Source organism: Oryctolagus cuniculus, chromosome 10, assembly GCF_051225735.1.
Source record: "Oryctolagus cuniculus isolate XC-2025 breed Fujian yellow rabbit chromosome 10, ASM5122573v1, whole genome shotgun sequence".
Classification (NCBI taxonomy): domain Eukaryota; kingdom Metazoa; phylum Chordata; class Mammalia; order Lagomorpha; family Leporidae; genus Oryctolagus; species Oryctolagus cuniculus.
The window spans coordinates 98,553,371-98,579,598 of record NC_142876.1 but is presented as its reverse complement, the minus strand read 5'-3'; the positions used below and the strand labels follow the sequence as shown (position 1 = coordinate 98,579,598).

General features: G+C 64.9%; 2 protein-coding genes across 5 annotated transcripts in view; both read left to right on the top strand.

Moving 5' to 3' along the window:
• NISCH (nischarin) overlaps positions 1-11,312 on the top strand; it is a 35,325-nt gene extending 24,013 nt beyond the window's left edge. For 2 of the 3 annotated variants that reach the window (XM_008260770.5, XM_051852340.3), the window contains exons 14-21: positions 3,066-3,190; positions 4,101-4,150; positions 5,253-6,662; positions 8,170-8,467; positions 8,845-9,001; positions 9,354-9,482; positions 9,880-10,041; positions 10,241-11,312. In XM_008260770.5, coding sequence (XP_008258992.5) covers positions 3,066-3,190; positions 4,101-4,150; positions 5,253-6,662; positions 8,170-8,467; positions 8,845-9,001; positions 9,354-9,482; positions 9,880-10,041; positions 10,241-10,851 — 2,942 coding nt within the window. In that variant the 3' untranslated portion in view covers positions 10,852-11,312. Of the gene's footprint in view, positions 1-3,065; positions 3,191-4,100; positions 4,151-5,252; positions 6,663-8,169; positions 8,468-8,844; positions 9,002-9,353; positions 9,483-9,879; positions 10,042-10,240 lie in introns of those variants that run through there. The other variant, XM_089306140.1, reaches the window with a different exon arrangement.
• Positions 11,313-14,083: 2,771 nt separating this feature from the next.
• Positions 14,084-26,228, top strand: part of STAB1 (stabilin 1) — a 24,890-nt gene continuing 12,745 nt past the window's right edge. The window contains exons 1-23 of one of the 2 annotated variants that reach the window (XM_089306139.1): positions 14,084-14,283; positions 17,929-18,065; positions 18,333-18,448; positions 18,621-18,706; positions 18,774-18,843; positions 19,149-19,244; positions 19,497-19,607; positions 19,791-19,987; positions 20,226-20,356; positions 20,484-20,611; positions 20,858-20,946; positions 21,120-21,251; positions 21,338-21,478; positions 21,595-21,657; positions 21,853-21,966; positions 22,046-22,099; positions 22,276-22,356; positions 22,695-22,853; positions 23,606-23,668; positions 23,909-24,004; positions 24,187-24,273; positions 25,433-25,544; positions 26,014-26,200. In XM_089306139.1, coding sequence (XP_089162265.1) covers positions 14,215-14,283; positions 17,929-18,065; positions 18,333-18,448; positions 18,621-18,706; positions 18,774-18,843; positions 19,149-19,244; positions 19,497-19,607; positions 19,791-19,987; positions 20,226-20,356; positions 20,484-20,611; positions 20,858-20,946; positions 21,120-21,251; positions 21,338-21,478; positions 21,595-21,657; positions 21,853-21,966; positions 22,046-22,099; positions 22,276-22,356; positions 22,695-22,853; positions 23,606-23,668; positions 23,909-24,004; positions 24,187-24,273; positions 25,433-25,544; positions 26,014-26,200 — 2,519 coding nt within the window. In that variant the 5' untranslated portion in view covers positions 14,084-14,214. The remainder of the gene's footprint in view (positions 14,284-17,928; positions 18,066-18,332; positions 18,449-18,620; positions 18,707-18,773; positions 18,844-19,148; positions 19,245-19,496; positions 19,608-19,790; positions 19,988-20,225; positions 20,357-20,483; positions 20,612-20,857; positions 20,947-21,119; positions 21,252-21,337; positions 21,479-21,594; positions 21,658-21,852; positions 21,967-22,045; positions 22,100-22,275; positions 22,357-22,694; positions 22,854-23,605; positions 23,669-23,908; positions 24,005-24,186; positions 24,274-25,432; positions 25,545-26,013; positions 26,201-26,228) is intronic. The other variant, XM_002713382.6, reaches the window with a different exon arrangement.

Here is a 26,228-nt window from a genome sequence, read left to right as displayed (position 1 = left end):
GGTGGGGGTGCTCTCTTAGAGGGATGAGGTCCTGGGGAAGGGGGAGGTGAAGTGCTCACTGCTGGCAACACACAGCTGTGACCTCAGCGCCAGAGGAGGAGGAAGAGGAGGAGGAGGAGCAGGAGGAGGAGGAGGAGGGAGAGGAGGAGAAGGAGAGGGAGAGGGAGAGGGAGAGGCGGCGTCCTATCAGGGAGAGAGGCCTGGGCAGGAAGCAGGGGCGCCATTTCAGGCAAAAGGCCTGACCCAGAGCAGCAAGCACCAGGGCTCCTGCCGAGACGCGGAGGAGAATTCCTAGGAGTGGGAGCAGGGAGCTAGGGACCTGAGCAGTTGTCGGGCTCTTCACCGAGAGTTTGGGGTTGTGATGTTTTGCATAAAAGGGGAGGAAGGTTGGCGTCGCTGTGAGCCCCGCGGGGGAGCCACATGGCTGAAGGCTGCTGGGGCCTGGGACACCGTGGTCCTGGTGGCCGGGGCCGCAGTGGTTCGCAGTCAGCATCTGGCAAGTCAGTGAGCCAGGCGTGAGAGCACGCCCGTGAGGAGCAGACCCGGGGCGGGGGCTGGGGTCTGCCCGAGGCTGCGGCTGTGGGCAGCGCCCTGTGGCGGCGAAGTCTCCGCACCAGCCCGGGCCTCGCTCTCCCTCCCTCACTGCCAGACCACCCCGGGGGACTGTCCCCCTCCCCAGTCCCTGGACACTGAGACACTGTCACCAGATTTGCACCTCTTCTAAATAAAACTGCACTGGATGTCGTTGTGTGCACAGCTCTTTCCTTTCGGGGAGGAACAGCAGAGGTCAGACCCCTGTCACAGCACTATCCTGATGTCCCCATCCCGCCTGCCTGCTGGGTGACCCTTTCTGACCACTTGTTTGTGCAGGCCATGGGCCAGGAAGGAAGTGGACGGACTGTCCCTGTCCACATTCCCTCACGTCCAGCGGGGCTTGGGGGGCAGTGGCAGGATAGCACGGCTGTGGGGATTAGCGGGGCTCCCTGGCCTTGCTGGGTGCTGGGAGATCTCACGTTGTGGGAGCCTCGGCTGCGCTCACTGCCACCTGTCGCTCCCCACTGGACTCCAGGAGAGAGTGGGCTTGTGAATAAGCCAGGCGCTCAGGGCCTGCCTGAAGGGAGCACCGAGAAAGCCCCAGCCCCCGCCGTCGCAGAAGCTGTGAGCCAGTGGTCGGCGCCCCGGAACCTCAGGACCCTTGGGAGCAGATGTGCAAAATGGCAGCGTTGATTCTGCAGCCAGACCTGGCAGCTGAGAAGGCGTGGAGACGGGGGTGAGGAGCAGGCCTGGGGGTCAGCAGCTGAGGCTGTGTCCGGCTTCCCTGGTTGTGTGACCTCAAGCGACTTGCAGCCTCTCTGAAGCTGTTTTCTCAAAAACTCTGGGAAGTGAATGTGCCTGCGTCGTCGGTTCTGAGCGCACACGTCTCTACCTGTGACTCCTCTGAAACGGAGATGCACTTTCGGTCGGTGGCACCTCCTAGTTGCTGTCTGCGACTGATACTCCTGACAGGCATGGGGGAGCCTCCCAGGGGACACCTCCCGCTGAGGCCAAGATGGCGCCACGTGCACACGTCTTAGATTTGATGCAGCGTGGTGAATACGCAGAAGCTCGCATGGGCCCCTGTGGGGCGCGCTTAGCACTGCTCTGTCCCTCTCCCGCCGCCTCCTTGTGTGGTCAGATGACCAGCCCCGTGCCTTTGAGGAGCTTGGAGCCTCGTGGGGAGAGAGCAACCATGGTGTGGGAGTTCGCAGGATGTAGAAGCAGTGCGGATGGTGCTGAGGTGGTCTCCAAGGCTGCTGGGACTGGAGCGTGTTCCTGGGAGGCACACAGAGTGGAGAGCCCGTGGGTGCTTCATGCATGGTGTGTGCTCACCGCCCTTCCCACCCACGTAGCCCCTGCTGCTGCTCCCTGTGGGGTGTTGGCTTGGGCCACTTGCCTGCCCTGCCTGTGGGCAGGGGACCGGGGCTGTGTGAGTCCTGTCCTGCGCCGCAGCTGAGCTGGACCAGGGCCTCGTGACCTGTGGGCCTCTGGGGTCTGAGTCGCGTTGGCCAGTGATGGCTTGGTGGGAAAACCAGGCTGTGCCAGCTGTAGTGGGGCATACCATAAAGGCCCCTAGCTAAACCTGGCCTGCAAACCATCTGGAGCGAGAGGTCCAGACAGGTTGTATTCTCAAAACAGCCTCAGCAGGGCTTTAAAAACCCCATGTACCTCCAGGGTGCGTGAGCCACAATGCTGCTGTCCAGTGAGGTGGCCCCGGGCAGGTTACAGGTGTGGTCTGCTGCCAGCAGGCCCTGGCTGCAGCCTGGGGTGTGTGTGGGAGGGGCAAAGCCTGCAGCAGCTGGCAAGGGGTCCCGTGCCCTGTACATCCTGGGAACCCTGCAGTGGTGGCAGATCAGGGGCTGGGGTCACATCTAGAGTTTTCCTGGGAGCTGCTCTAGGAACAACCACCTTTAAGGCTCTTGACAGACGTGTCTGTCACCACACTGCTCTCCCCAGTATGGGCCGGCTTGTGCCCGCCTCTGCCCAGTGAGCCTGGGCCAGGTCAAAGGGTCTGGCCTTCCTTTGCCAGAGTGAGACCAAGCTGGTCTCCTGTTCCCACTTGCTTTTCTGTGTGTGCTTGTGAGGGTGAGAGCGTGCGCTGTGCCGTACGTAGTCCCATTGCCCGCTCCTGGTGGCTTGTCCTCCGTCCCCTGCGGTCTCCTTGGCTCTTTGACTTTTGTGATCTGTAAGAGCTTTTTACAGAGTACACATACACCAAGCACTCTTTCCTTTTGTTGTAAAGTTTATCTTCAGCAGCTAAGTGTCGATGTAGTCAAATGTACCATTTTCTTCCTTTGGGTGATATTCAGCCCCTCCCTCTCCGAGATTAGAGGAGCAGTCATTTGTGCTTTCCTTGAGTTATTTTAAGATTTCAGTTTCACATTTTCTTCCCTAACCCACGTGGCTGGGTTTTGGGGTCTGGCTAGCCCCTGGCCATGCCGGCAGCCTTGAGGCCCCCGCCCCAGGTGTTGAACAGCTGCTCTCCCTGCCCCGCCCTGTCCTGCCCCACCCACCCCTGGTTTCTCCAGGAATCATGTTCGTGCAGGAGGAAGCCCTGGCCAGCAGCCTCTCGTCCACCGACAGCCTGACTGCTGAGGACCGGCCCGTTGCCCGGGAGTGCTCTGAGTCCTTGGAGTCCCTCCCTGCAGGACAGGTAATGCTCTCCTCTGGCATGGCTCCTCCGGGGAAGCTGTCTGCTCCAGGGAGCGGCCTGCCTGTGTGCGGCAGCTGCTTCCAGGCTGCAGTGTGCCGAGCGCTGCCTGCACTGGCGTGAGGCTCCTGTCCTGACCTGGCTGTTAGGGCCCTGTGTCGAGCCTCTCTCCGCCTCTCCTCTCTTGGTCTCAGAGGATGGGACCAGGCAATTCTTTCTGACCGGACCCTGGGGGCAGATGGAGGCAGATGACCCCCGGGCCCGGTGAGCAACTGCCCTTGGGAAGACAGAGCTCCTCCCCTGCTGCCTGGCACCACTGGAGCCCATCTGCCCTTCCTGCCTGTAGCCCTCGTAGACGAGGACACGTTCTGGGTGGGACGCAGTGACTCCAGCACCTCCGGAACCGCTTCCTGTGTCCGGTGTGTGCGGGGCACGGCCTGGTGCCTGAGTCTCCCCGCAGCCCCATTGCTGTGCTGCCGCACAGGCCGTGACCAGGTGATGCGGGCACAGTTTGCAGGATCCTCATCTCTCCAGGGTCACACAGGTCTTTCACTACTGCTCCCAAGTCCTAGGTTTTTCCCTACTGCTCAGAGACCACTGGGAGGGCCTGGCCAGGGCTGTGCCACCTCTGCTGCTGGCTGCTGGCTAGTTATAGCTGGACCAAGGCGGTCAGCTGTCCACTCGAACCCAGGATGGTACAAGGAGTCCTCAGATGCCACATCCCCAGAGAGAAGCACCAGGCCCTGGCCCGAGGTTGGGAGTGGGGCCGGGAGTCAGTCAGGCGGGAGCCTGAGCCCTGCCGTGTCCTGGGGTGCTGACGGGGTGGGGCTGCCCCTGGGGCCCCAGGCGCGGCCTCCGGGGAGCGCTGAGGACGGCTATGGCCGGCGGGGCTGACGCTTTTCTTGTCTATCAGGCAGCTTGTGACGAGCTCAGGGACGTGCCAGGAGCCGTTGGCAGTGCAAGGTAGGGATGAGCGCCAGCAGGCTTTCCAGGCTCATCTGTGGGCTAGAGGTGCCCGCCACTGCTCGTCAGCCCTCTGCTGGCGGAGGGCCTGTGGAACCGTTTCTTCCTTGGAGTAGACACAGCCGAGACGGCTGTGATATGCCTCCGAGTTCGGACCCCTGGATTCGCTGGCACGTGTCGCCCTGACGAGGGATTGGCGGATGAACACCCAGAGCCTGGGCTGCTCTGTGGGGCCCGTGGGCTAGGAGCGACGGGGCTCCTAGAGGCTGGCGCGGGTCAGGCGGCCCTCAAGCCCTGAAATGCTCTGTCTGCAGAAGCTGCTTTCTGACGCTTGTCTTTTGTGCCCGGGCTGTGGTGGCCTGGAAGACTTGGAAGGGACCCGTGAAGCAGTTAAGGTGCTGCTGGGTCCCCCGCCTCCCCTGTCAGAGGGCCAGGGTTCAAGTCCCAGCTCCACTCTCCATTCCAGCTGCCTGCTGATACATACCCTGGAGGCAGCAAGTGGTGCCTCAGTTAGCTGGGCCCTGCCACTCATGTGGGAGACCCAGGGACAGTTCCTCACTTCTGGCTTTGGCCTGGCCCCGCGCCAGCTGCTGTGCGCATTTGGAGAGTGAACCAGAAGATGGGAGATCTCTGTCCATCTCTCTGCTTTTGAAATAAATGAGAAAGAACAACCAACCAATAAATGCGAAGTCCTAAAACCTGCCCTACCCCGCTTGCCCGTCCCTGGAAGCTGCTGGGCACCGCGGGAGGAGCCGTTCTGCACCGTGGGCTCATGCCCTGGCGCGCTCCTTGGCTCCCGCACTGGTGGGCGTCTCTGAAAGACTGACAGTCCTCCGGGGCGTTTTTGTCGTGGGAGTGAGTGTGGTCCGGGCAGGGCTGTGCTGCATGCCTGGGGTCTGGGCCCCTTGAATGGTGGCCTCTGACTCAATCCCAGGCCCCCAGCTGTTCCCTGTTCCCCACCATGCCTTGTCCTGGGAGGGGCTTGGCTGAGTTGAGACCCACAGGTTGGTTGCTAGGGCCAGAATGCTGTAGCAGGCTCCTCAGGAGGCAAGCAGGGGGTCCCGCCCGCCCCCATGTCTCTGACCTGGCTCTTCCCAAACAGCCCAAACAGCCCCGAGCACGCGGAGCCGGAGGTGCAGGTGGTGCCCGGGTCCGGCCAGATCATCTTCCTGCCCTTCACCTGCATCGGCTACACGGCCACCAACCAGGACTTCATCCAGCGCCTGAGCGCGCTGATCCGGCAGGCCATCGAGCGGCAGCTGCCCGCCTGGATCGAGGCTGCCAACCGGCGCGAGGAAGGCCAGGGCGAGGAGGAAGACGACGGCGAGGGCGTTGCTGAGAACCGCTACTTTGAGATGGGGCCCCCTGACGCTGAGGAGGAGGAGGAGGAGGAGGAGGAGGAGGAGGAAGAGGGTGGCCAGGGCGAGGAGGAGGCGGCGGCGGCGGCCGAGGAGGCGCGCCTGGCTCTGGAGTGGGCGCTGGGCGCAGATGAAGACTTCCTGTTGGAGCACATCCGGGTCCTCAAGGTGCTGTGGTGCTTCCTGATCCACGTGCAGGGCAGCATCCGCCAGTTCGCCGCCTGCCTGGTGCTCACGGACTTCGGCGTGGCCGTCTTCGAGATCCCGCACCAGGAGTCCCGAGGCAGCAGCCAGCACATCCTCTCGTCCCTGCGCTTCGTCTTCTGCTTCCCGCACGGCGACCTCACCGAGTTCGGCTTCCTCATGCCGGAGCTGTGCCTGGTGCTGAAGGTGCGGCACAGCGAGAACGCGCTCTTCATCATCTCGGACGCCGCCAGCCTGCACGACTTCCACACCGACCTGCGCGCCTGCTTCGCCCCGCAGCACATGGCCATGCTCTGCAGCCCCGTCCTCTACGGCAGCCACACCAGCCTGCAGGAGTTCCTGCGCCAGCTGCTCACCTTCTACAAGGTGGCCGGAGGCTGCCAGGAGCGCAGCCAGGGCTGCTTCCCCGTCTACCTGGTCTACAGCGACAAGCGCATGGTGCAGACGGCCGCCGGGGACTACTCGGGCAACATCGAGTGGGCCAGCTGCACGCTCTGCTCGGCCGTGCGCCGCTCCTGCTGCGCGCCCTCCGAGGCCGTCAAGTCCGCCGCCATCCCCTACTGGCTGCTGCTCACGCCCCAGCATCTCAACGTCATCAAGGCCGACTTCAATCCCATGCCCAACCGCGGCACCCACAACTGTCGCAACCGCAACAGCTTCAAGCTTAGCCGCGTGCCTCTGTCCACAGTGCTGCTGGACCCCACGCGCAGCTGCACCCAGCCGCGCGGGGCCTTCGCCGACGGCCACGTCCTCGAGCTGCTCGTGGGCTACCGCTTCGTCACCGCCATTTTTGTGCTGCCCCACGAGAAGTTCCACTTCCTGCGCGTCTACAATCAGCTGCGGGCCTCGCTGCAGGACCTGAAGACCGTGGTCATCGCCAAGAGCCCCGCCACCAGGGCCAGGTCCCAGAGCCCCCGGGGAGACAGCCAGCCTGCTGAGGGCAGGGCCAGGTGAGACTGCACCAGGCTCTCGGGCCCCAGGGGTGTGGGTGGGGCTGGCACGCGCACGGTCTCCAAGCATTTGCGGGTTGTCAGTGGACCGTGCCTCTGCTCCCTGGCTTCTTCCTGGCTCTCGGCTGCCCTCGGCACAGCTCTTGGCTCCTTCAGGCTTGGTGCTGGGCGGCTTCTTTTCCTCTATGCCCTCAGAGGAGGCCGAGGAAAGCGGTCCCTCCCCAGGCAGGGGCTGGTCCAGGTTCCTGCCCCCACCTCATCTGCCCAGCTGGGAGGCTACAGGCTGCAGCACTGTGAGCCCAGAAGGGCAGCACCATGGCCCTGGTCCTGTCCACTCTGCTCTCCTGGGTGCAGCGTGGCCTCCAGGCCCCCCGCAGGCTCTCAGTCCTGTGGCTGGAGCTGTGGCTGGGCTCTGCTTCAGGCCCGTGGCGTCTCAGAGACCAGCTCCAGGGCTTCCTCCATTGATGCGGCACCTGCTTGGCTGAGAGCAGCAGCTGTGAGCCGTGCGGGGCACCTCTGCCTCCTGCTGGGGAGACGAAGGGAAGGAGTTGGCGGCCCCGTCCCGGCTCTTCCTCACCATCCACGCTGCCCTGCCCCACTGAGCCTGGCTTCCCCCTTCCTCAGGATGGCCCGGGGCGGGGGCGGGGCGTAGAGAGGGCCCTTGGGGGGCATTCTGGCTCCTGTTCCCCTGCTCACTGGAGGTGTGCAGGGGCCGCCTTCTGGGACCGAGCCCTTCATTTGACCTCCGTCCCCTGAGATGTGGTGGACCCTGCGCTGGCCTCCCCAATGTGGGCAGTGGAGACCCTGTCCCACCACTGCCTCCCCAGCATTTCCTGGCACCACCCACCCCAACAGTTGCTCTCTGGGGGTGCCCGGCCCCTTCAGCGGCTTGTGAAGAGGGTGGTCCTGCACGTGTCCTCCCTCTACCGTGGGGGGCTATGGACTGCATTTGGGCTCCAATTCCTCCACTCCCAAGCCCGGCAGGCCGTGCCCATGGGGGACTGATTCTCCCCAGCTCACACGTCTCGCTCCCAGGACATCAGGAGGGCAGCCCAGAGGCTTCTGGGGGGTGTTTGGCCAAGTGCAGTATCAGAGCCCCAGGTTCTCTCACAGCTGGAATGTGGGCGTGGCCTGTAGTCTGGTTGCAGGGCCCCTGCCCTCCGGTCTGTAAGGTTCTGGGCAGTATCTGGGCTTGTGCCTAGAACAGAGCAGCGGCAGCCCAGCCTGGCCACGTGCAGTGGTGGCTGGGGGGAGCTGAGGCTGCCCCCGAGGCCCAGCTGAGTGGCAGTTGGACTTTCTGATTCTCACCGGTCCTGGGCACCTGGGCAGTGCTCTGCACGCTGGAGTGGCATTGTCAGCACCACTGCCACCTTCTCAGATGAGCCACCTGCTCCACCCATGGGCCAAAGCCCACACTTGCCACCTTCTGCCCTTCTGTCCACTCCTGAGAAGTGTGTGGTGTGAAACCCCTGTTGATGTGGTGTCTCTTGGGGATTGGGTGACGCAGCAATGACCAGGAGGCTCCAGCTGCAGCCCCAGCGCCTGCAGGGGCCTCAGCCCCAGACCCGGCAGAGGCCCCGGCTCCGGCGTCGGTTCCGGAGGAGACCCCAGCTTCTTCTCCAGCCCCCGTGGGGGGTCTGGCACACGCCGAGAGCCCCACCCAGTACCCGAGTGAGCACCTGCTGCAGGCCACCTCGGAAGAGAACCGGGTCCCCTCGCACCTGCCCGTGTGCCCGGCGCTCCAGCACATCGCCAGCCTGCGGGGGCGCGCCGTCCTCGAGCTCTTCCACAGCAGCATCGCCGAGGTAGCACCCGCGCAGGGCCGCGCCGGCGCTGGGGGAGGGTGGGTCGGCCGTGGTCGGGAGGCCGGGCCCTCCGGTCACGCTCAGCTCCTGCGGCTCGCTGCCAGTGAGGCCTGAGCTGCCCCCACCCGGCCACCCCTCCCCCAGGGCAGACCCTGCACCCTCACTCCTCTCCGCCTCTGAGCTGACAGTCCTGCTGATCACATGAAGTGGCTGCCCGGGACACGCTGGTCCCCAGGGTGGTGGGGCTGGCAGCGGTGCTCTGCGGAGGCAGTGCCTGCCCAGAGGTCTCTGCCCGGGCCCAGGGTGAGAGGGGAGAAAGCGCACCCCCCCCCGCCCCGCCCTGCTCTCCTGCAGAAGCACCCCGCCCTCTGTGTCAGGTGGAGAACGAGGAGCTGCGGCACCTGCTGTGGTCGTCCGTGGTGTTCTACCAGACCCCGGGGCTCGAGGTGACCGCCTGCGTGCTGCTCTCCACCAAGGCCGTGTACTTCGTGCTGCACGACGGCCTCCGCCGCTACTTCTCAGAGCCGCTGCAGGGTAGGGGCAGGGCTGCGCGCTCGGCGTGCTGGGCAGCCGGCTGTGGCTTCGGGCAGCCCAGCTGCTCTGGGCCAGGAGTCCCTTGCCTGAGGACCTCCCTCCCGGAGTTGTCAGGGACGTGAGGCCAAAGATGGCTGCACTGAGCCAGAACCCAGCGAGGGCTTAGCTGCTGGCCATGACGGGGAGGCATCGGGCAGCCTGAGCCCTTTGGGACCCCAGTGGGTGCCTTAGCCAGTGGTCTGGAGGCTCAGCCAAGGGGACCTGTTCCTGCTGGACAGTGCTGCACACCTGGGACCCTCGGGCTCCCCTGCTAGAGCCACGGCCACCCTGAGTGCTTTTGTCCCATTCACAGATTTCTGGCATCAGAAAAACACCGACTACAACAACAGCCCCTTCCACATTTCCCAGTGCTCTGTGCTGCGGCTCTGCGACCTGCAGTCGGTCAACGTGGGGCTCTTTGACCAGCACTTCCGGCTGACGGGTGAGTGACCTGCTGTGTTTTGTGTTGTTGCCGCGAAGGCCAGTGTCACCGAGTTATCTCCCGGCTTCCGAGCCAGGCGGGCGGCGGAGGAAGCCGCCTCAGGCACTGCTGAGGGTGCAGAAATCAGGCCCGGCGCTAGGGCAGGGGCGGAGCGGCACCGCGCCGGCCAGAGGCAGCGCAGCCGGCCCGGGCAGGATGTTTGTGACTCACACTTCCTGAAGAGAGAAAGCTAAGCTCTTTCCTAACGCCTGCGTGTCCCCTTCCAGAAAAATCTCAGCCCTTCCTGCCACAAAAATGGCTGCCTCCTAGGGCCTGTGTTGCTTCCCACACGGGCCCTGCTGGCCTTGGCTTGCTGGGGACGTGGGGGCAGGGATCAGGCTCACCTCTCCTCCCACAGGCTCCTCCCCGATGCAGGTGGTCACGTGCTTGACCAGGGACAGCTACCTGACACACTGCTTCCTGCAGCACCTTATGGCTGCGCTCTCCTCGCTGGAGCGCACGCCTTCGCCGGAGCCCGTGGACAAGGACTTCTACTCGGAGTTCGGGAACAAGGCCACAGGTACCCTGTCTGGCGCAGGCTGCAGGGGGGAGTCTCGCGGTCTCCCGCTGAGCTGGCCAGGCTTCCCTGCGGCATGGCCTCTCCATCCCAGCAGTCTCTGCCCCGGGCTGCTGGCCTGTGGGGCTTCTGCTGTCCCCGAGCTGGGGTCCCCGGGGCTCGGGCCAGTCCCAGGCTGCAGACCCCGTGGCTCTCTCTGCAGGGAAGATGGAGAACTATGAGCTGATCCACCCGAGCCGTGTGAAGTTCACTTACCCCAGCGAGGAGGAGATTGGGGACCTGATGTTCATCGTGGCCCAGAAGACGGCCGAGCCGGAGAAGGCTCAGGGCCTCAGCATCCTGCTCTACGTGCAGGCCTTCCAGGTGGGGCCACCGGCCCCTGGGCACTGCAGGGGCCCCCTGCGCCCCAAGACCCTGCTGCTGACCAGTGCCGAGATCTTCCTCCTGGACGAGGACTGTGTCCACTACCCGCTGCCTGAGTTTGCCAAAGAGCCGCCGCACAGGGACCGGTACCGGCTGGACGACGGCCGCCGCATCCGGGACCTGGACCGCGTGCTCATGGGCTACCAGACCTACCCGCAGGCCCTCACCCTGGTCTTTGACGATGTGCAGGGCCACGACCTCATGGGCAGCGTCACCCTAGACCACTTTGGGGAGGAGCCGGGGAGCCAGGCCGGGGCTGGCCAGGGCCGTGAGGTCCAGTGGCAGGTGTTTGTCCCCAGTGCTGAGAGCCGAGAGAAGCTCATCTCGCTGCTGGCCCGTCAGTGGGAGGCCCTGTGTGGCCGAGAGCTGCCCGTGGAGCTCACCGGCTAGCCCTGCGTTCCTCATGGCTCTGAGTCTTGTCGCCTCCCGTGTGGTACCTTAAGTTGGCTGTCCCCGCCCAGAACGTGAACGTCGTCAGTTTGTTGTCTGTAAGGCCGGGGGGAGCCTGCAGGGCTGTCCGGCAGCCCCTGTGGCCGTGTCGTCTGTCCCCGGCCGGCGGCACGTGCACCGCAGCTGTGCGTGACTCTCACGTCTTTCCCAAAGCGTCCCGCCCAGGCCTGCCCAGTCCTTTGTCACGGTCACTGTCATTGTGGACGATTGCTGCTCACAACGCTGGCGGTGGGGTGCGCATGAGCGCTGCCGCCCACGCGCACTCTCCCCAGGTGCAGACTCGGGGAAGAGCCCTGGGGCAGGAGTGCCCCGGCCTTGGGGCTGAGAGGGGTGGGGCAGCACCAAGCGTGATCCCCGTTGCCTATTTTCTCTATTCCAATAAAGCAGAGTTTGACACAGTCTGTGGCTCGTAGTTCAAGAGTCACTGGGGTCTGAGCAGTGCGTCGGCCCATACGTGGTTGGCGTGGGCGAGGGAGGAGATGGGCCAGCCCTGCAGGAGCTGGACAGTGGCTGGGATGTGGAGATTTGGGGTTGGGGCACCTCTCCTGTGCAGCCCTGGTGGTGCTCCCTGGGCACCCCCATCCCCCCAGCCTGGGCAGTAGGGCAGGCCCACCTCTTCGGGGCGTGACCTGTTGAGAGGGCGAGGCCCTGAGGCTAGGGTTGCTGGCGTGTGGGGACCCAGGGTCTTGAGAAGACAGCCCTCAAACAGCGGCAGGGGCGGACCTGTGGGGACATGGCCCGTGCCCGTTTGTGTCTGTGCTCCAGTGCTCAGAGAGCCGGGCTGAAGTGGGACCCAGCCTTCTGTGGAGAGCCAACCCCGCTGCCCTTCGCTTGCTCCTGTTCCTGTGGCCAGAGCGCGGCCTCCTTGCCTGACCTCAGGCGCCAGGGCTATGGAGTGGTGGCGAGTGGCCAGCTCGGTTCCTGGCCTGCTGCTGTCCCCTGTTCTCCCTCAGACCCAGGAAAGTGTAGGGAACGGAGTTTGCAGGGAGGAGCAGGACATGGAAGCAGTCACCAGGGGGGGTTCTTGCATTCACACCCCTAGTGCCTGCCGAGCCTGGTGCCCTCATGCTCAGGAGAGGGGCAGGGGGTACTCCCCAGGCCAGGCCCCCAGCCGAGTTGGCCGCCTGGCTCTGCTTAGCTCTTGCCTTCTGCAGCAGCTGTGGTGAGAGAAGAGGGCGCCTGTGCCCAGCTAGGGGTCATCAGCACCGCTCTTTGGGAAGAGGCCCTGTGGGCTGCACACCTGGCCAGGCCTGGCTAACCCTGGTGGAACTAGTGCCTCTCTGTGGTGGAATGAGAAGGCCATGCCAAGATGGCCACTGGCAACAGAACCTGCCTGGCAACAGGCTGATTGGATAGCTTTGGAAACTACATGGCAACGGAGCCTGACTGGCAACAGGCTGTGATTGGATGGCATCAGAAACTGCCTAGCAACATGCTGTGATTGGTTAGGGCATAGACCTCCCCTTGACTGGATTGGCTGTCTTGGCTATATAAGCAGCTGTAGCACCTGAAATAAATGAGTCTGCGGGCTGCTCGCCTCTGGCCTGCTTTCACCCGAATCCCGGGGTCTGTGTGGTGACTCCGCGCCTCTTGCCCCCACCAGGCTCCTCCTCTCAGAAACGAATCCACGGCAACTCCTCTGAGCCTGTTTCCCCAGCAGTAACAGGCATAACAAAAATGACCACCCTTGCCGATTATTCACAGCACGCCTCGGTCCCAAGACACGCTGATGCTCCAGGTGTGCAGAGACAAGAGCTGATGGAGGCTAGTGTTGGGTTCGCAGCGGGTTAAGCTGCTGTTTGTGATGCTGGCAGCCTGTATCAGAGCCCAGGTGCAAGTCGCAGCCGCTCCACCCCTGGCCAGCTCCAGCTCCCGGCTAATGTGCCGGGGAAAGCAGCAGCAGGAGGGCCCAGGGGCTTGACCCCTGCCACCCACGTGGGAGACTTGGATGGAGCTCTGGGCTTCTGGCTTTGGCCTGGCCCAGCCCGCGCCATCGCAGCCATTTGCTCTCTGCCTCTGTCACTCTTTCAAATAAATCAACCTTAAAAAAAAAAAAAAAAAAAAAAAAAAAAAAAGTTCGAAGAGCTGATTAGCATTTATAGAAAACAGGTGAGGTCTAAGCAGCTTAATTGATGTGGGGTGAGCAGGCAGGCAGCTAGTTGAGGTCTGAGTGAGCTGGAAGTCTCTGCAACCCCCCCTTGTAATGCTATCCTCCTCCTTGTCCAGCAAAGCCTCCTCCTTGCCGGGCTGCTCCTGCTTCCTCCAGGACCTGGCCCAGGCTGGCTGGGGGTGGGAAGGATCCTCCAATTCCCAGGTGGTTCCTGCCTGTAGAAGCACCCCCCGTCAGTCAGCACAGAGGTGGACAGCGGACCCCGGACCACCACAGCTGGAGCTGCTCCTCAGACGCCCTGCCCCTGGGCGGCCCTCGTGCCGCTTGCCCCCTCCCCGGTCGATCCTGCTCCCGTGTGTGTGCCTAAGTGACTGTCCGCACTGAGCGAACGCTGGTCTCCGTCTGCGAATCAACACCCGGTGCCGGCAGTCACTTCACTGGCTACAGAGGCTTCTGCAATCAACTGAGGCCCAGCGGCTGGGGTTGGTTTAGTTCCTCGGGCCTAGCACAGGAGCTTGGTGCAAACCAGAGGCCTCCTGCAAATGTCACACCTTTGGCTGGAGTTGAGGCTGTGAGAAGGAGCCGTGAAAATGTGGGAGAACAGCAGGCCTGAGGCTGAGAGCTGGCTCCTAGTGGGTGGAAAGCTCTTGTGTTTGGAGCAGAGTGAGTGGGGGCGGGTCAGAGCCACAGGGGGTGGGGGGGAGGGCAGGGAGGCCAGCTGGTAGAGGGGCTGGGTGGCTGGGGGACGAGGGGCTGGCGGGTCACATGTGCCTGGTGGCGACTCAGCCCCATGAGGCGCTGTGCAGCTGGAAGGCTGGGGTGGGGGACGCAGATAAGTTTTGGGGTGGGGGGAGGGGTGCCTGACCAGAGATGGCTCTGCAGACACGTCTGGGCGCCATTCATATTTGCTTGGACTTGGCCAGGCCTGGGGCCGGGAGCATGGGCTCTGAGACGGTGTTGCCTAGAGGGGGCCCGGGCCGTCCACGCGGAGGGAGGTCACAGCCAGCGCCTTCCCTTCCGCTGCCGGCCGCTGATGCGCAGAAGGAAATCCTGGCAGGTTCCTGTGGGGAGGGTGAGATGGTGGGGCCTCCGGCTGCTTTTAAGGCGACAGCCCGCCCCGTCCCGCCTGCTGCCCTGTGCCTGCCTCCCGGAGCTCACTCCCCCAGCTCTCCTGCCCCGTGCGCCCGCCAGCCATGGTGGGGGCCCGGGGCCTCCTCCTGCTCTGTTTGCTGGCCGGTTCCAGCCTCGTCAGGGCTCAGAAGGTGAGTGAGCTGGCTGTAGGGCTCTTAGGATCCCCTACCCTGCCCTGCGCCAGTGCTGGGAGCAGGCAGGGACTGGGTGGGGGGCCCAGGCCTGAGTAGGACCCCAGCGACCGGGCTGTTGCGCCCCCCTCCCTGGGGCTGAGGTCTGTGTCTGGCACCTGGGGGGCAGGGGTGAGTCACCCACTTGGCTCCAGCTGCGTGCAGTGGGCAGCCGTGCCAGGGCTCGCCAGCCTGCAGGTGAGGGGTCCTCCTGCGCCCGCCTGGGTCGGAGGTGCCAGGAGGCTCTCTGAGTCGCTCACCCCCACCCCACCCAGGAAGCAGCTGCCACCAGGAAGCCTCCCAAGCCCCTAGGACAGCCTCTGTTCTGGACACGTCCCCTTCAGCCTTCACTGCCCCCGGGCACACGTCCTGTTGTGCTGCTGGCGAGGAAGCAGGGGCCGGGAAGGGTGTCGCAGGCCATCCCGGGCTCAGACGCCCCGCGGCGTGCTCCTGTCGGGACTGTGTGTGCCGGCCACCCGGCCGCCCAGGCCCCATGAGGGGCATGCTGCTCCGACTGGAGTTTCGGGAAGAATCCTCCACCCTGAGTGTGGCGCTCGAATGCCCTTGGCTGGGGCCTGCCCGCTGGCGAGGGGACGTCACAGGAGGAGCCGAGTCCCTCTGCACCTCGGTCACTGTGGCACTCACGGGCAGGCCGACTTGCCCAGGACCCCGCTGTCAGGGCCCTGCCCCCAGCTCACTCTGGTTCTTGGACGCCTGGACCCCCTCAGAAAGGTGGCAGGGGAGGGGTCTCACCACTTCGGGTTCAGGGCGGGGTTAGGGACTGGTTGATGGGAGGCTACGAAGGTGATGGTGGTGACAGGGCTGCTGTGCTGAGCCCACCCACTCCTTGCCTCAGTTTCCCCATGTGTATAATGCGAGGGACTGGCAGAGGCTGACTCGGCTCCTTGGGCAGTGGGAACAGGGTCTCTGTTGTTGAGCCCGGGGCTGGAGGTTTGTCCCTCATCAGAGCCCATGCCTCTGGCCTCCCAAGGCCGCCGTTCTGGGCTGGGACAGAGCTGGCCCTGGCCCGGGACCCAGGTTCCACGGGGCCTGGTGGTGGGGGCTGTGAGGTGCTGGCTTCTCCTCCCACCTGTAGCCTCTCTGCCGGCCTCCCAAGAGCCCCTCTGTCAGTGCTGGGAAGGGGCGTGGGTCAGCAGGCGGTAACAGGCGCCGTGCAGGCGGGGCCTGAGCACTCGGTGGGTCCCCCGTGCCTGCTCGGAGCTGGGTGTGCGCTGGCAGGCTGCACTCTTAGCAGTGCTTTGACGGGAGGGGCTTTGCCCAGTACCCAGTCCTGTCCCCTCCCTGCCCTGATGCCCGCCCGGGAGAAGCGTGGGGGCGGGGGCTTCCTTGGATTTTGGACTGAGCCCGGGAAAGTCTGCAGGAGCTGCTCCCAGCTTTGGGGATTTCTTCCACCTTCCGTCAACAGGCTTCTTGCTTTTCTGCTCCTCAGCCTCCAGCCACGTCTGCATGGGAGCAGACATCACAGACGGGGCGCCCGGCTGGGGGCTCGGGGCTGACTTAGCAGTGGGCTCTCGCCGCCCGCAGGCCCCACGGTAGGGCATCGGGCGGCAGCTGCGGACGCTGATTCCTGGTCCCGGGCAGAGGCGGGGCCTGAGTGCGGCCTTGGGTGTGAAAGCGGCTCTCCATCTATCACTGTCGCACGCACGTTGACACACACAGGCCCTGCCTCGCCCACGGCTGCTTCTAGCCGGGGCTCTGCAGGAGAGCCCTTAGCCAAGGCTCTCCTGGGAGGGCTGTCCCCCGCCTGGTGGCCCAGGTGGCCTTGAGGGGGAGCCTGCTGCCCGCCAAGCCCGTGCCCTGAGCCAGCCGCTCCTTGGCTCCAGTGCCCCCACCCCGCCCCGAGTTACCCAACTTCCTAGTCACTCTCTGGCTCAGCAAAGCTGAGGTTCAGGGTGCGGGCAGCAAGACCACAGCCTCGAGGCCTGCGGCGGGCACCGAGGCTGCCACCAGAAGCTCCCCCCCGCCCCCGCCCCGCAGACCGCAGAGGCCCGGGAACCCCGTGCGCTTCGGAAGGAAGTGCTGCGGCCACCACTTCTCCTGTGCCCCCCTCGCAGCATCCTCACATCTGCACTTGGCTCTAGGAAAAGGCCGCGTGGACGCACGTGGCTTCCAGCAGCCGCTGTCCACGCCCCCACAACTCGCCTCCGTCAGGACGCCCCCCCGCCCCGTCTGCCCCTTCCTCCTACTCCCCCAGGGTGCTGCTCCGGGCTACTGGGCATTAGCTGCCATAACTGCCCCAGCGCCAGACTGCAGGGGCTTGGGCCAGCCAGAGAGGGGGGCTGTTGGGCCCTTGGGCCCTGTCATGGTGGCAGAACAGACCCCTCCCAGATTCCATGCCTTCTTGGGAGCCGAGTTTCACCCCAAAGCATGCCACCCCCCTCAACTCTCACTTCCAACCCCCCCAACCCCCACCTCCGCCTCAGCAGCCTCAGGCGCTGGCCTCTTGCCCCACCCACCCCCACCACTCCTGCGTTCTCAGGAAGCAACCAGGGGTGCGTTTCAAACGCAGGCTGCGCTCTGGGGCCGCCCCGGCCTGGCATACGTGTGTGTTTGCGCCTTCCTGCTCCCCACCGTAACCTCTGTGTGCCCTCAGCCGGGAGCAGTCCTCTGACAACTCCCCAGCAGCCTTCAGACCCCAAGTCAGCTGTCCCTTTCCTCCAGGAAGCCGCCTGGGGCCTCTCCGTTCCCTGGTGCTGGGCCTGTGGACCCTGTGGGTGGGGGCTGTGCCCCCAGACCGCTCCGGCCGAGTGCTGCAGACCAGACGGCTTCGTGTGCAGGAGCTCGCTCCAGCCGCAGCCCCTGGGGCCGGGGCTCCTCGGAGCTGTGGGCAGCAGGGCGGGGCTTCAAGCTCAGCTAAAGGGCGACACAAGACAGCCACACAGGTGGAGGCTGCTGGTGACGCGGGGAGGGCTGGCCCCCTGTGCACCCCACCTGTGCCACAATGAGGGCCGAGTCCCTGCGCTCTTGGATGATGTCAGACAGGTCGCTTTGTTTTTCCAAAGATTTATTTATGTGTAAGGAAGAGTCAGAGCGAGCTTCTATCCACTGGTTCACTCCTTAAATGGCCACAACCAACTGGGGCTGGGCCAGGCAGAAGCCAAGAGCTTCTTCCAGGTCTCCCACATGGGTGCAGGGGCCCAAGGTCTTGGGCCATCATCTGCTGCTTTCCCAGGGGCGCTAGCAGGGAGCGGGATTAGAAGTGGGCAGCCAGGACTTGAACCAGCACCCATCCGGGATGGCAGGGTTGCAGGCAGCGGCTCAGCCTACTGTGCCACGGCACCGGCCCTACTTGCTGATTTTTAGACGGAAAGCAGGAAGAGGCTGCAGGAGTGGCTCCCCACCTGGCATCATCGCTGGGTGGCTGGGCAGGGCCACCGGGCCTGGCTTCTACTTTGCTCTCCTGATGGGGGCTGAGGTGGGGCGAGATGTCTGGGTTCCCCCCTGGGGCCGGCCTGGTGGCACCGCGGGTTCCTGAGGCCTTGCCCTGAGTCCTGCATTCCCATTCACCCGAGAACCGAGGCCCGAGGGTGCCCGGCCTGGGTGCGCGGTCCGGGACCCTCATGCCACGCCCTGCCCTTGGCTCAGGTGCGGTCCAAGCGCTGTGACGTGAAGACCAGGTTCATCACCCATGTCCCCTGCACCACGTGCGCTGTCATCAAGAAGCAGGCGTGTCCCTGGGGCTGGCTTCAGCATTTCCCGGAGAAGATATTCCATGACTGCCGGTGCGGGGGCGTGCGGCGTGGTGGCGGAGGAGGGGGCGACAGGCCTGCGGGGTTGAGGGCGAGGAGTCGTGTGCGCGTGCCACTGGAGTCCCCAGGGAAGCAGAGACCAGGGAGGAAGAGTGGGGTGTGCTGGGTGCCTACTGTGTGCGGGGCCCTGCGCTCAGCCCCGAGCCAGGCAGAGAGGGGAGGCGGGGCGGGAGCCATGGAAGGCAGCGTCGGGGCTGAGTGTGGGAGCCCCTCCTGGACCGTGTCCCCCCTCTTGCCCAGCTACGAGGTCCGGCTGGGGGATGCGCTGATGTCCCTGAGTGGCTGCAGCCTGGAGTGCTGGAAAGATGTGGTGCAGAAGGCCTGCTGCCCCGGCTACTGGGGCTCCCAGTGCTATGGTACGGGGCTGCCTGGGCCACGGCGGGTTCCAGTGCCGCGGGACGGGTGGCCCTGGGCTCCCTGCCTGCAGGAGCTGCCTGCCACCCCCAGCAACAAGCGACTGCCCTGGCTCTGGCTGCCCTGGGGTGGGGCTGAGGGAATAGAGCTGAGTTCTGGGGGCGGGATCCACAGAGTGCCCTGGAGGTGCCGAGACCCCATGTAACGGCCGTGGGACCTGTCTGGATGGCATAGCTGGCAACGGGACCTGTGTGTGCCAGGTGAGAGCCGCGCAGGGTTGGGGACGGGGCCTGGAGGTGCCATGCTGACTCGGGCATCCATTGCCAGGAGAACTTCAGCGGCTCCGCCTGCCAGGAGTGCCGAGACACCGATCGCTTTGGGCCTGACTGCCTGTCAAGTGAGTACCTGCTAGCCGGGAAGACAGGCCCAAGGTGTCCCAGGGCCCCAGGGGTGCAGTCCCCACAGCCAACCCCCTGCAGGGATGCCTGCTTGCTTTTGTCACACCCCCGGGGCCTTTGCACATGCTGTTCTTAGCGGTCTCCTCCAGGGAGCCCTCTTTGAATTCCCCTTCCCTTTCCTTCTCTGGACTCCTGGGGTTGCAGCTGCATAGCTGAGGTCTAAAAACAGAGGGCAAGGACCCAACAACCTTGTGTGTGTCTGGATGAGGCTGGTGTTCCACCTGTCCCTGTGTGTCCTCCCCAGAGTGCAACTGTGTGCACGGTGTGTGCAGGCATGGGCCGCGAGGGGACGGCAGCTGCCAGTGCTTTCCTGGATACGGTGGGCCCCGCTGTGACCAAGGTGAGCAGTGCTGCTAGGCTGGCCTGGGGCAACGGGCAGCCGGAGTGGTGGGTCCTGGGCGGGACTTCTGCCTGCAGCCTGGTCCTGGGGAGGGGTGGGGTAGGGTGTCATCCAGGACCTCCACTGACCGGAGGCCCAGAGAGGGCAGGGCTGTGGTCAGAGTCACACAGCAAATTAGCCGGAGCCCCTCTGCCCCGTGCTCCCCCCGCCTGGGAGTTCGTGCGCTCACGGAGCTCTCTCCTGTCCGCACAGAGGTGCCCGCCTGCCGGGCTCTGCAGTGCCCGCGGAACTCCGAGTGCTCTGCAGAGGCCCCCGCCTGCCGGTGCCTGCCTGGTCACACCCAGGAGGGCAGCGGATGCCTGGGTGAGCCTGGGGCCTCCAGCTGGAGGCGAGGGTGGGGGCTGGGAGGGCCCCCCACCAGCACAGCCGGTGCCATCTGTGGGTGGGGCTCTCCCTAGGGCGGGGGCCAGCCCGAGTCCCCCTTGGACTGTGCAGGAGGCAGGGCTCCCAGGTGCCCCGCTCACATGGGTGCCTCCGCCCCGGCAGCGCCTGACCCCTGCCAGCCGTCTCCCTGCTCCCCGCTGGCCCGGTGCTCGGTGAGCCCCACAGGGCAGGCTCAGTGCGACTGTCCCGAGAACTACGCCGGGGACGGGACGGTGTGTCTGCCCGTGGACCCCTGCACCACCAACTCCGGGGGCTGCCCCAGGAACTCCACCTCGTGTGTGTACCTGAAGCCAGGCAAGGTGAGTCCGTGTCCCCGCCCCCCAGGGCCCCGCCGCCCTCCCCGCTTCCACGCCGGCGGCAGGACCCCGGCAAGCCCCAGGCCCTTTGGCTGCCCCCTTGTAGGATGCGGGGAGGATGGCAGCCCTGCCCCTGGAGGGCCGTGGTGGGGGCCCAGGAGGGCTGCTGGGTGGGCGCAGCGGATGCCCACGGTTCTCACCGATTGTGCTGCTGTCCCTTCTGGCCCCTGCCGCCGGCCAGGCTGTCTGCTCCTGTCTGCAAGGCCTGTCCAGCATCAGGCACAACACGTCCGCTGGCTGCGCTGCCATCTGCTATCCCAGCACTTGTGACAAGTCGGCCACCTGCCAGGTGACCCCCAATGGGAAGCTCAGGTAGGCACAGAGGCCTCAGGGGGGCCCCGGGGCAGAGCAGAGGGGGTGGGCCGGGCTCAGGGGCCCTGAGGGAGGGGCGGGGTATCGGCCGTGTCCCCTGCCCTGACCGCTTCTCCCTGGCCCCCAGCTGTGTGTGCAAGGAAGGCGAGGTAGGGGATGGGCGCGCCTGCTACGGAAACCTGCTCCACGAGGTGCAGAAGGCCAGGCGGACGAGTGCAATGTTCCTGCAGCTTCAAGTGGCCATCAGCATGCTGGGTGTGTGACGGCCGCCGCCGGCCCGGGCCCTGGCCCCAGCCCCCGACCCCACTGGCAGGGGCGGGGGGGCACCTCTGCCAAGACTCCCAACTCCCTTTGAGAGAGCTCTAAACAGAAACTGGGCTGCAATGGGGTTGGGGGCTGGCCCCTGACCCCGAGGCTCCACCTCAGTGCCCCCAAACCCAGGCCTGATGCCTGAGGGGCTCCCCGGGTCCTTTCTGATGCCCCCCTCTCCTGCTCCCCCAGAGCAGGGCTGTCGAGAGATCCTCACCACGTCTGGCCCGTTCACTGTGCTTGTGCCGTCGGTCTCCTCCCTCGCCTCCAGGACCATGAACGTGAGCCCCACCCCGTCGCTGAGTGGGTCCCGGCCCCTGCCTCCGCCCTGGTCTTCAGGGCCCTGAGAGGGTCTCCCTCGTGCACCCGGGGAGCAGAGGCCTGGTGGCACTTGGTCCCCTGCGGCGCTGGCCGGCTGACGGCTGAGTGGCGCTCTTGTCACCGCGTGCCGCAGGCCTCCCTCGCCCAGCAGCTCTGTAGACAGCACATCGTCGCGGGGCAGCACTTGCTGGACGTGCGGGCCTCACAGACGCAGAGGTGGTGGACGCTGGCCGGGCAGGAGATCACCCTCACCTCTAACCGCTTGGTAAGCAGGGACCCAGGAGACAAGGTGAGGGCGTGGCAGTGGGCGGGGGCTGCCGTGGGGGTGACAGACACCTGGCATCTTGGCAGAGGTTCTCCTACAAGTACAGCGACCAGCCCCAGCAGACGGTCAGCGTGGAACAGGCCAACTACGTGGCTGCCAATGGCGTCTTCCACGTGGTCAGTGCCCTGCGCTGGCAGCCCCCCGCTGGGCTCACTGCAGACCCCGAGGTGAGCCAGCACCCTCCCCTCACGCCCCCTGCCGCTGGGTGAACTCTGACCTGCACGGAAGCGGGGAGGTGGGGGGCGCGCAGCCTCTCTCTCCTCACGCCCCTCTCTCCCCGCAGAGGACCATTGAGCGGATCCTGGCTTCCAACGAGGTCTTCAGCCGCTTCCAGACCATCCTGGAGGTGAGCCGGGGACGGGCCCAGCCCACTGGGTCTCTGTGCCAGGACTCCTGACTGTAGGTCTGCCACACGGTGACCTGGGGTTCTGGGGTCGCAGGGACCCGGTGGCCTGTGTCCTCTTACGGTGGGAGTTCTGGGCCTGGGCGGGGCAGGGCCTAGGCAGGGCTCCGCCCCCCGAGCCTTCCTCTCACCGCGCAGAACTGCGGGCTGCCTTCCATCCTCGACGGCCCTGGGCCCTTCACTGTCTTCGCCCCCAGCAATGAGGCCGTGGATGGCCTGCGCGACGGCCGCCTGATTTACCTCTTCACTGCCGTAAGTCGGGCCTGGGGGAAGGGCTGTGGGTTTGGGGGCACTGGGGCCTCCGGGAGCCAAACCCTCCCCTCCCTCCCAGGGTGTTTCCAAGCTGCAGGAGCTGGTGAGGCACCACATCTTCAGCCACGGCCAGGTAGGAGGCCCTCGCACGGCCGCGGGGCTGACGTGGGCTCTGATCCTCCCGGGGTCCCTTCCTCCCCTTCCTGCTCCCTCCCATCTGGCTTCCCAGAGCACAGAGGAGGGGGAGTTGTGAGGCACCTGGCAGGGTGCAGCCAGTGCCCAGCCTGAAGCCACCCCGCCTTGCCCCAGCTGACCGTGGACAAGCTTATCTCCAAGGGCCGCATCCTCACCATGGCAAACCAGGTGCTGGCTGTGAACATCTCTGCGCAGGTGAGAGCCAAGAGCAGCCATGATGAAGGGCCCGGCCTCTTTCAGACCTGCCTGGGGCTGCGGGCCCGTGGCGGGCAGGATACTCTGCTGGCCCTGGCGGGATTCACGGGTGGGTGGGGGGAGCAGACTCAGGCCAAACTCTTCTCTGTGGGTGCAGTGGGGCGGAGGGCTCCCGGGAGGTGGAGGGTGAGCCATGTGGGGTAAGGGCTGGGACAGAGCAGAGGGACACGAGGTGGGCACAGCAGGCTGGGCTTTGAACTGTGCGCTGAGCCACGAGGCCCTGCAGGTGGGCGGCCGGGGCTGGGCTGGGGGAGGTGCACATGGGGCCTGTGCCGCAGGGGCGCATCCTGCTGGGGCCCGAGGGGGTCCCGCTGCGGAGAGTGGACGTGCTGGCGGCCAACGGTGTGATCCACCTGCTGGAGGGCGTCCTGCTGCCGCCCACCATCCTGCCCATCCTCCCCAAGCATTGCAACGAGGAGCAGCACAAGGTCGTGGCGGTGAGCACCGGCGCCTGCAGGCCACGGCTCCCACCTTACCTGCTCGTGGTCCCTGCCCTGGGTAGTTTCTCGGGAAGGAGACTGATCTTGGCTGGCGGTTCCGGAAGTCCGAGAGCACCTGCTCGGCTTCTGGTGAGGGCCTCACTGTGGCGGGCCGGCGGGCCGTGCCGGAGACGAGACGGAGTGCCAGGCGGGCCAAACCACTCTCAGCTCGTTCTCCGGGTAACTCTGCCACTCTCCTGGAAACTACATTGTCCCTGCCGTGAGGTGCAGCCCCCGGGACCCCAAAGGCCACTGCAATACTGGGGATCGCGCTTCAATGACCCTTGGTGGAAACAAAGCACATTGAGACCACAGTGGGCACCGAGTCAGCACGTGGCCCACTGGGGGCTCAGGCCCAGCCTCAGCTCCAACGGTCCTGGCCTGCCCCCTGCCTGGGCCTCTGCAGTCCCAGTGAGAGCCCTGGCAGGGGTCACCCCTGCCCGATGCATCCGCGATGGGCCTGGCCCTCCTCAGAGGCGCTGTCACTCGCTGGGGACCTGCGCCTGACCGCCCTGCAGGTTGTCCAAAGCCGCCTCACGCTTCGCTCTGCCAAGCCTTGGCCTTTGCTCTTTTCTTTGCCCGGAATGCTCTCCCCTGGCCTTCCTGTGGTTGGCTCCGACTCAGTGTCGTGTTCTCAGAATTTACTGAACAAATACACAGCGACTAACCCCGTTCCCCTCTCCTCTCTGCCCGCCCCCCGGCCTGCCCAGGGCTCCTGTGTGGATTGCCACGCTCTGAACACCAGCACGTGCCCCCCCAACAGCGTGAGGCTGGTGAGCACCCTGCGGCCTGGCCGCTGGGCCCCCACTCACAACTGCCTGCTGAGGTTTCCGCCCCAGGTCGCAGCGGGGGGGGGGGGGTGGTGGTGGCCAGGGCCAGGCCGGGAGACTCAGTGTCTCCCTGAGGGGTGGGCTGGGCCCAGAGAGGGGCTGAGCTTCCTCCGCCAAGGCCACTTGGCAAAGGGGCTGGCCCAGGATGCAGCCCTGCGAACTGGTTGGCTCAACCCGGCCCAGGACATGCTGCCCAAGGAGTGCGTCTACACCCACGACCCTACTGGGCTCAATGTGATGAGGAAGGGCTGTGCCCACCACTGCAACCAGACCATCACGGTGAGCCCGGGCTGAGTGACCACTCCCTGCAGCCCCGGGGCGGGGCGGGGCGCTGTGCTGCCGCTTGGTGCTGGAGCAGGACCTCCCCCGCTCCTTCCTCTAGAGGTGGGGGCCAGGGAGTGGCAGCAGCAGGGTGGGGGCAAGACCCTGGCTGGACCTGGACCTCGGACACTCTCTTACAGAAACTCGGCTGCTGCAAAGGGTTTTTTGGGCCTGACTGCACCCAGTGTCCTGGAGGCTTCTCCAACCCCTGCTACGGCAAAGGCAACGTGAGTCACGTGGCGGGGTGGGGGGCTCCCACCGAGCAGGCTGGGGGACGGCTGGGCCTGTGTCAGAGCCTCGCCGCCTCTCTCTGGCCTTGCTGATGGACGTTGGGCCAACTTATTTGCAGTATGTTAATTAGGTACAATGGACGGGTAGATTTTTGCATCTGTTTTCAAAAATGCTCTTGGCCAGTAGTTGTCTTGGGTGTTCTGTTTTTGCCGCCTTGTACTATCAGGGTTGCTTTGGCATCTGGTGATGGAAGAAGGTAGGAGTCTGTCTCTGTAGAGCAGGCAGAAGTCATCCGTAAACCCCGCAGGGCCGGCTACCTTTAGGGGGCTAGTTCTCTGGCAGTGTCAGTGAGTTGAAAGGTGCCTTTAGGTGCTGACGCTGTGGTGTATTGGGATAAGCTGCCCCCTTGCCACCTGTCATGCCAGCAGCCCAGAAGGGCGCCAATTCATGTCCCCCACTGCTCTTCTTCTGATCCAGCTCCCTGTTAACACACTTGGGAAAGCAGTGGAGGATGGCCCAAGTGCTTGGGCCCCTGCACCCACGTGGGAGACCTGGAAAGAAGCTCCTGGCTTCAGCCTGGCCCAGGCTCAGCTGTTGTGGCCATTTGGTGAGGGAACCAACTGATGGAATCTTTGTCTCTGTCACTCTGCCTTTCAAATAAATCTTCAAAAAAAGAGATTTATTTATTATTTGAAAGGCAGAGTTATACAGAGGCAAAGAGAGAGAGAGAGAGAGAGAGAAAGGCTTCCATCCACTGGTTTACTCCCCAAATGGCTGCAATGGCCAAATCTAGGCCAATTGGAAGCCAGGAGCCAGGAGTTTCTTTCAGGTCTCCCACGCAGGTGCAGGGGCCCAAGCACTTGGGCCATCCTCCACTGCTTTCCCAGGCATATTAGTAGGGAGCTGGATCGGAAGTGGAGCAGCCAGAACTCAAATTGGTACCCGTAGGGGATGCCGGCACTGCAGATGGCAGCTTTACCCACTATGCCACAGCACCAGCCCCAATAAATAAGTCCTAGAAACAAAACAAAACTCCCTTAGAAGGGTGAGGCGTTCGGGGAGCAGAAGCCGAGAGCCGACCGGCTCAGGGCGGGTGTGTGCGGGGCAGGGCGTGCAGAGCCCTTTGCCGTGACTGAACCTTCTATGCACCCCCAGTGCAGCGATGGGATCCATGGCAACGGGGCCTGCCTCTGCTTCCCAGACTACAAGGGCATCGCCTGCCACATCTGCTCCAACCCAAACAAGCACGGAGACCAGTGCCAGGAAGGTGGGTGACTGCAGCCCAGGCCGCCTCTGGGGACATGTGTCCTCCCAGAAAGGCCCTGGGCGCTCCCCAGAGGGGAACAGCTCCCTAGGAAGAGGGATGAAGGCCACGGGCAGTGGAGGGAGACATACGTGTTGTCTTCACCCAAGCCAGGAAGAGAACTATGGTGTGGTCTAAAGCAGGCTTGAGGTCAGACACCCTGGAGAACTTCCTGATGGTGGTGTTGGGGGAAGGGCAGCTGGAATGGGGCAACTGAGCTCAGAATGCCCCCCCCCACACACACATATTTCGTCCCCCTGTCCAGACTCTGGAATGCTCTCTGGTTGTGTGACCCTGAGGTCAACACTATGCTGGCTACCCGTTCCCAGCACCGCTCCCTTCCAAACCTATCCTGGCTCTCAGCCAGCCCTGCCTCCTGCCTCCTGCCTCCTGCCTCAGTTGGCCTGTTCCCTCTCCCATCCCCTCCGTGCAGACTGCGGCTGCGTCCATGGTCTGTGTGACAACCGTCCGGGCAGCGGAGGGGTGTGCCAGCACGGCACGTGTGCCCCTGGCTTCAGCGGCCGCTTCTGCAATGAGTCCACGGGGGACTGCGGGCCCACGGGGCTGGCCCAGCAGTGCCACCTGCACGCCCGCTGCGTCCGCCAGGGGGGTGAGGCCAGGTGAGGACTCGCGCCACTCCCCGGCCCC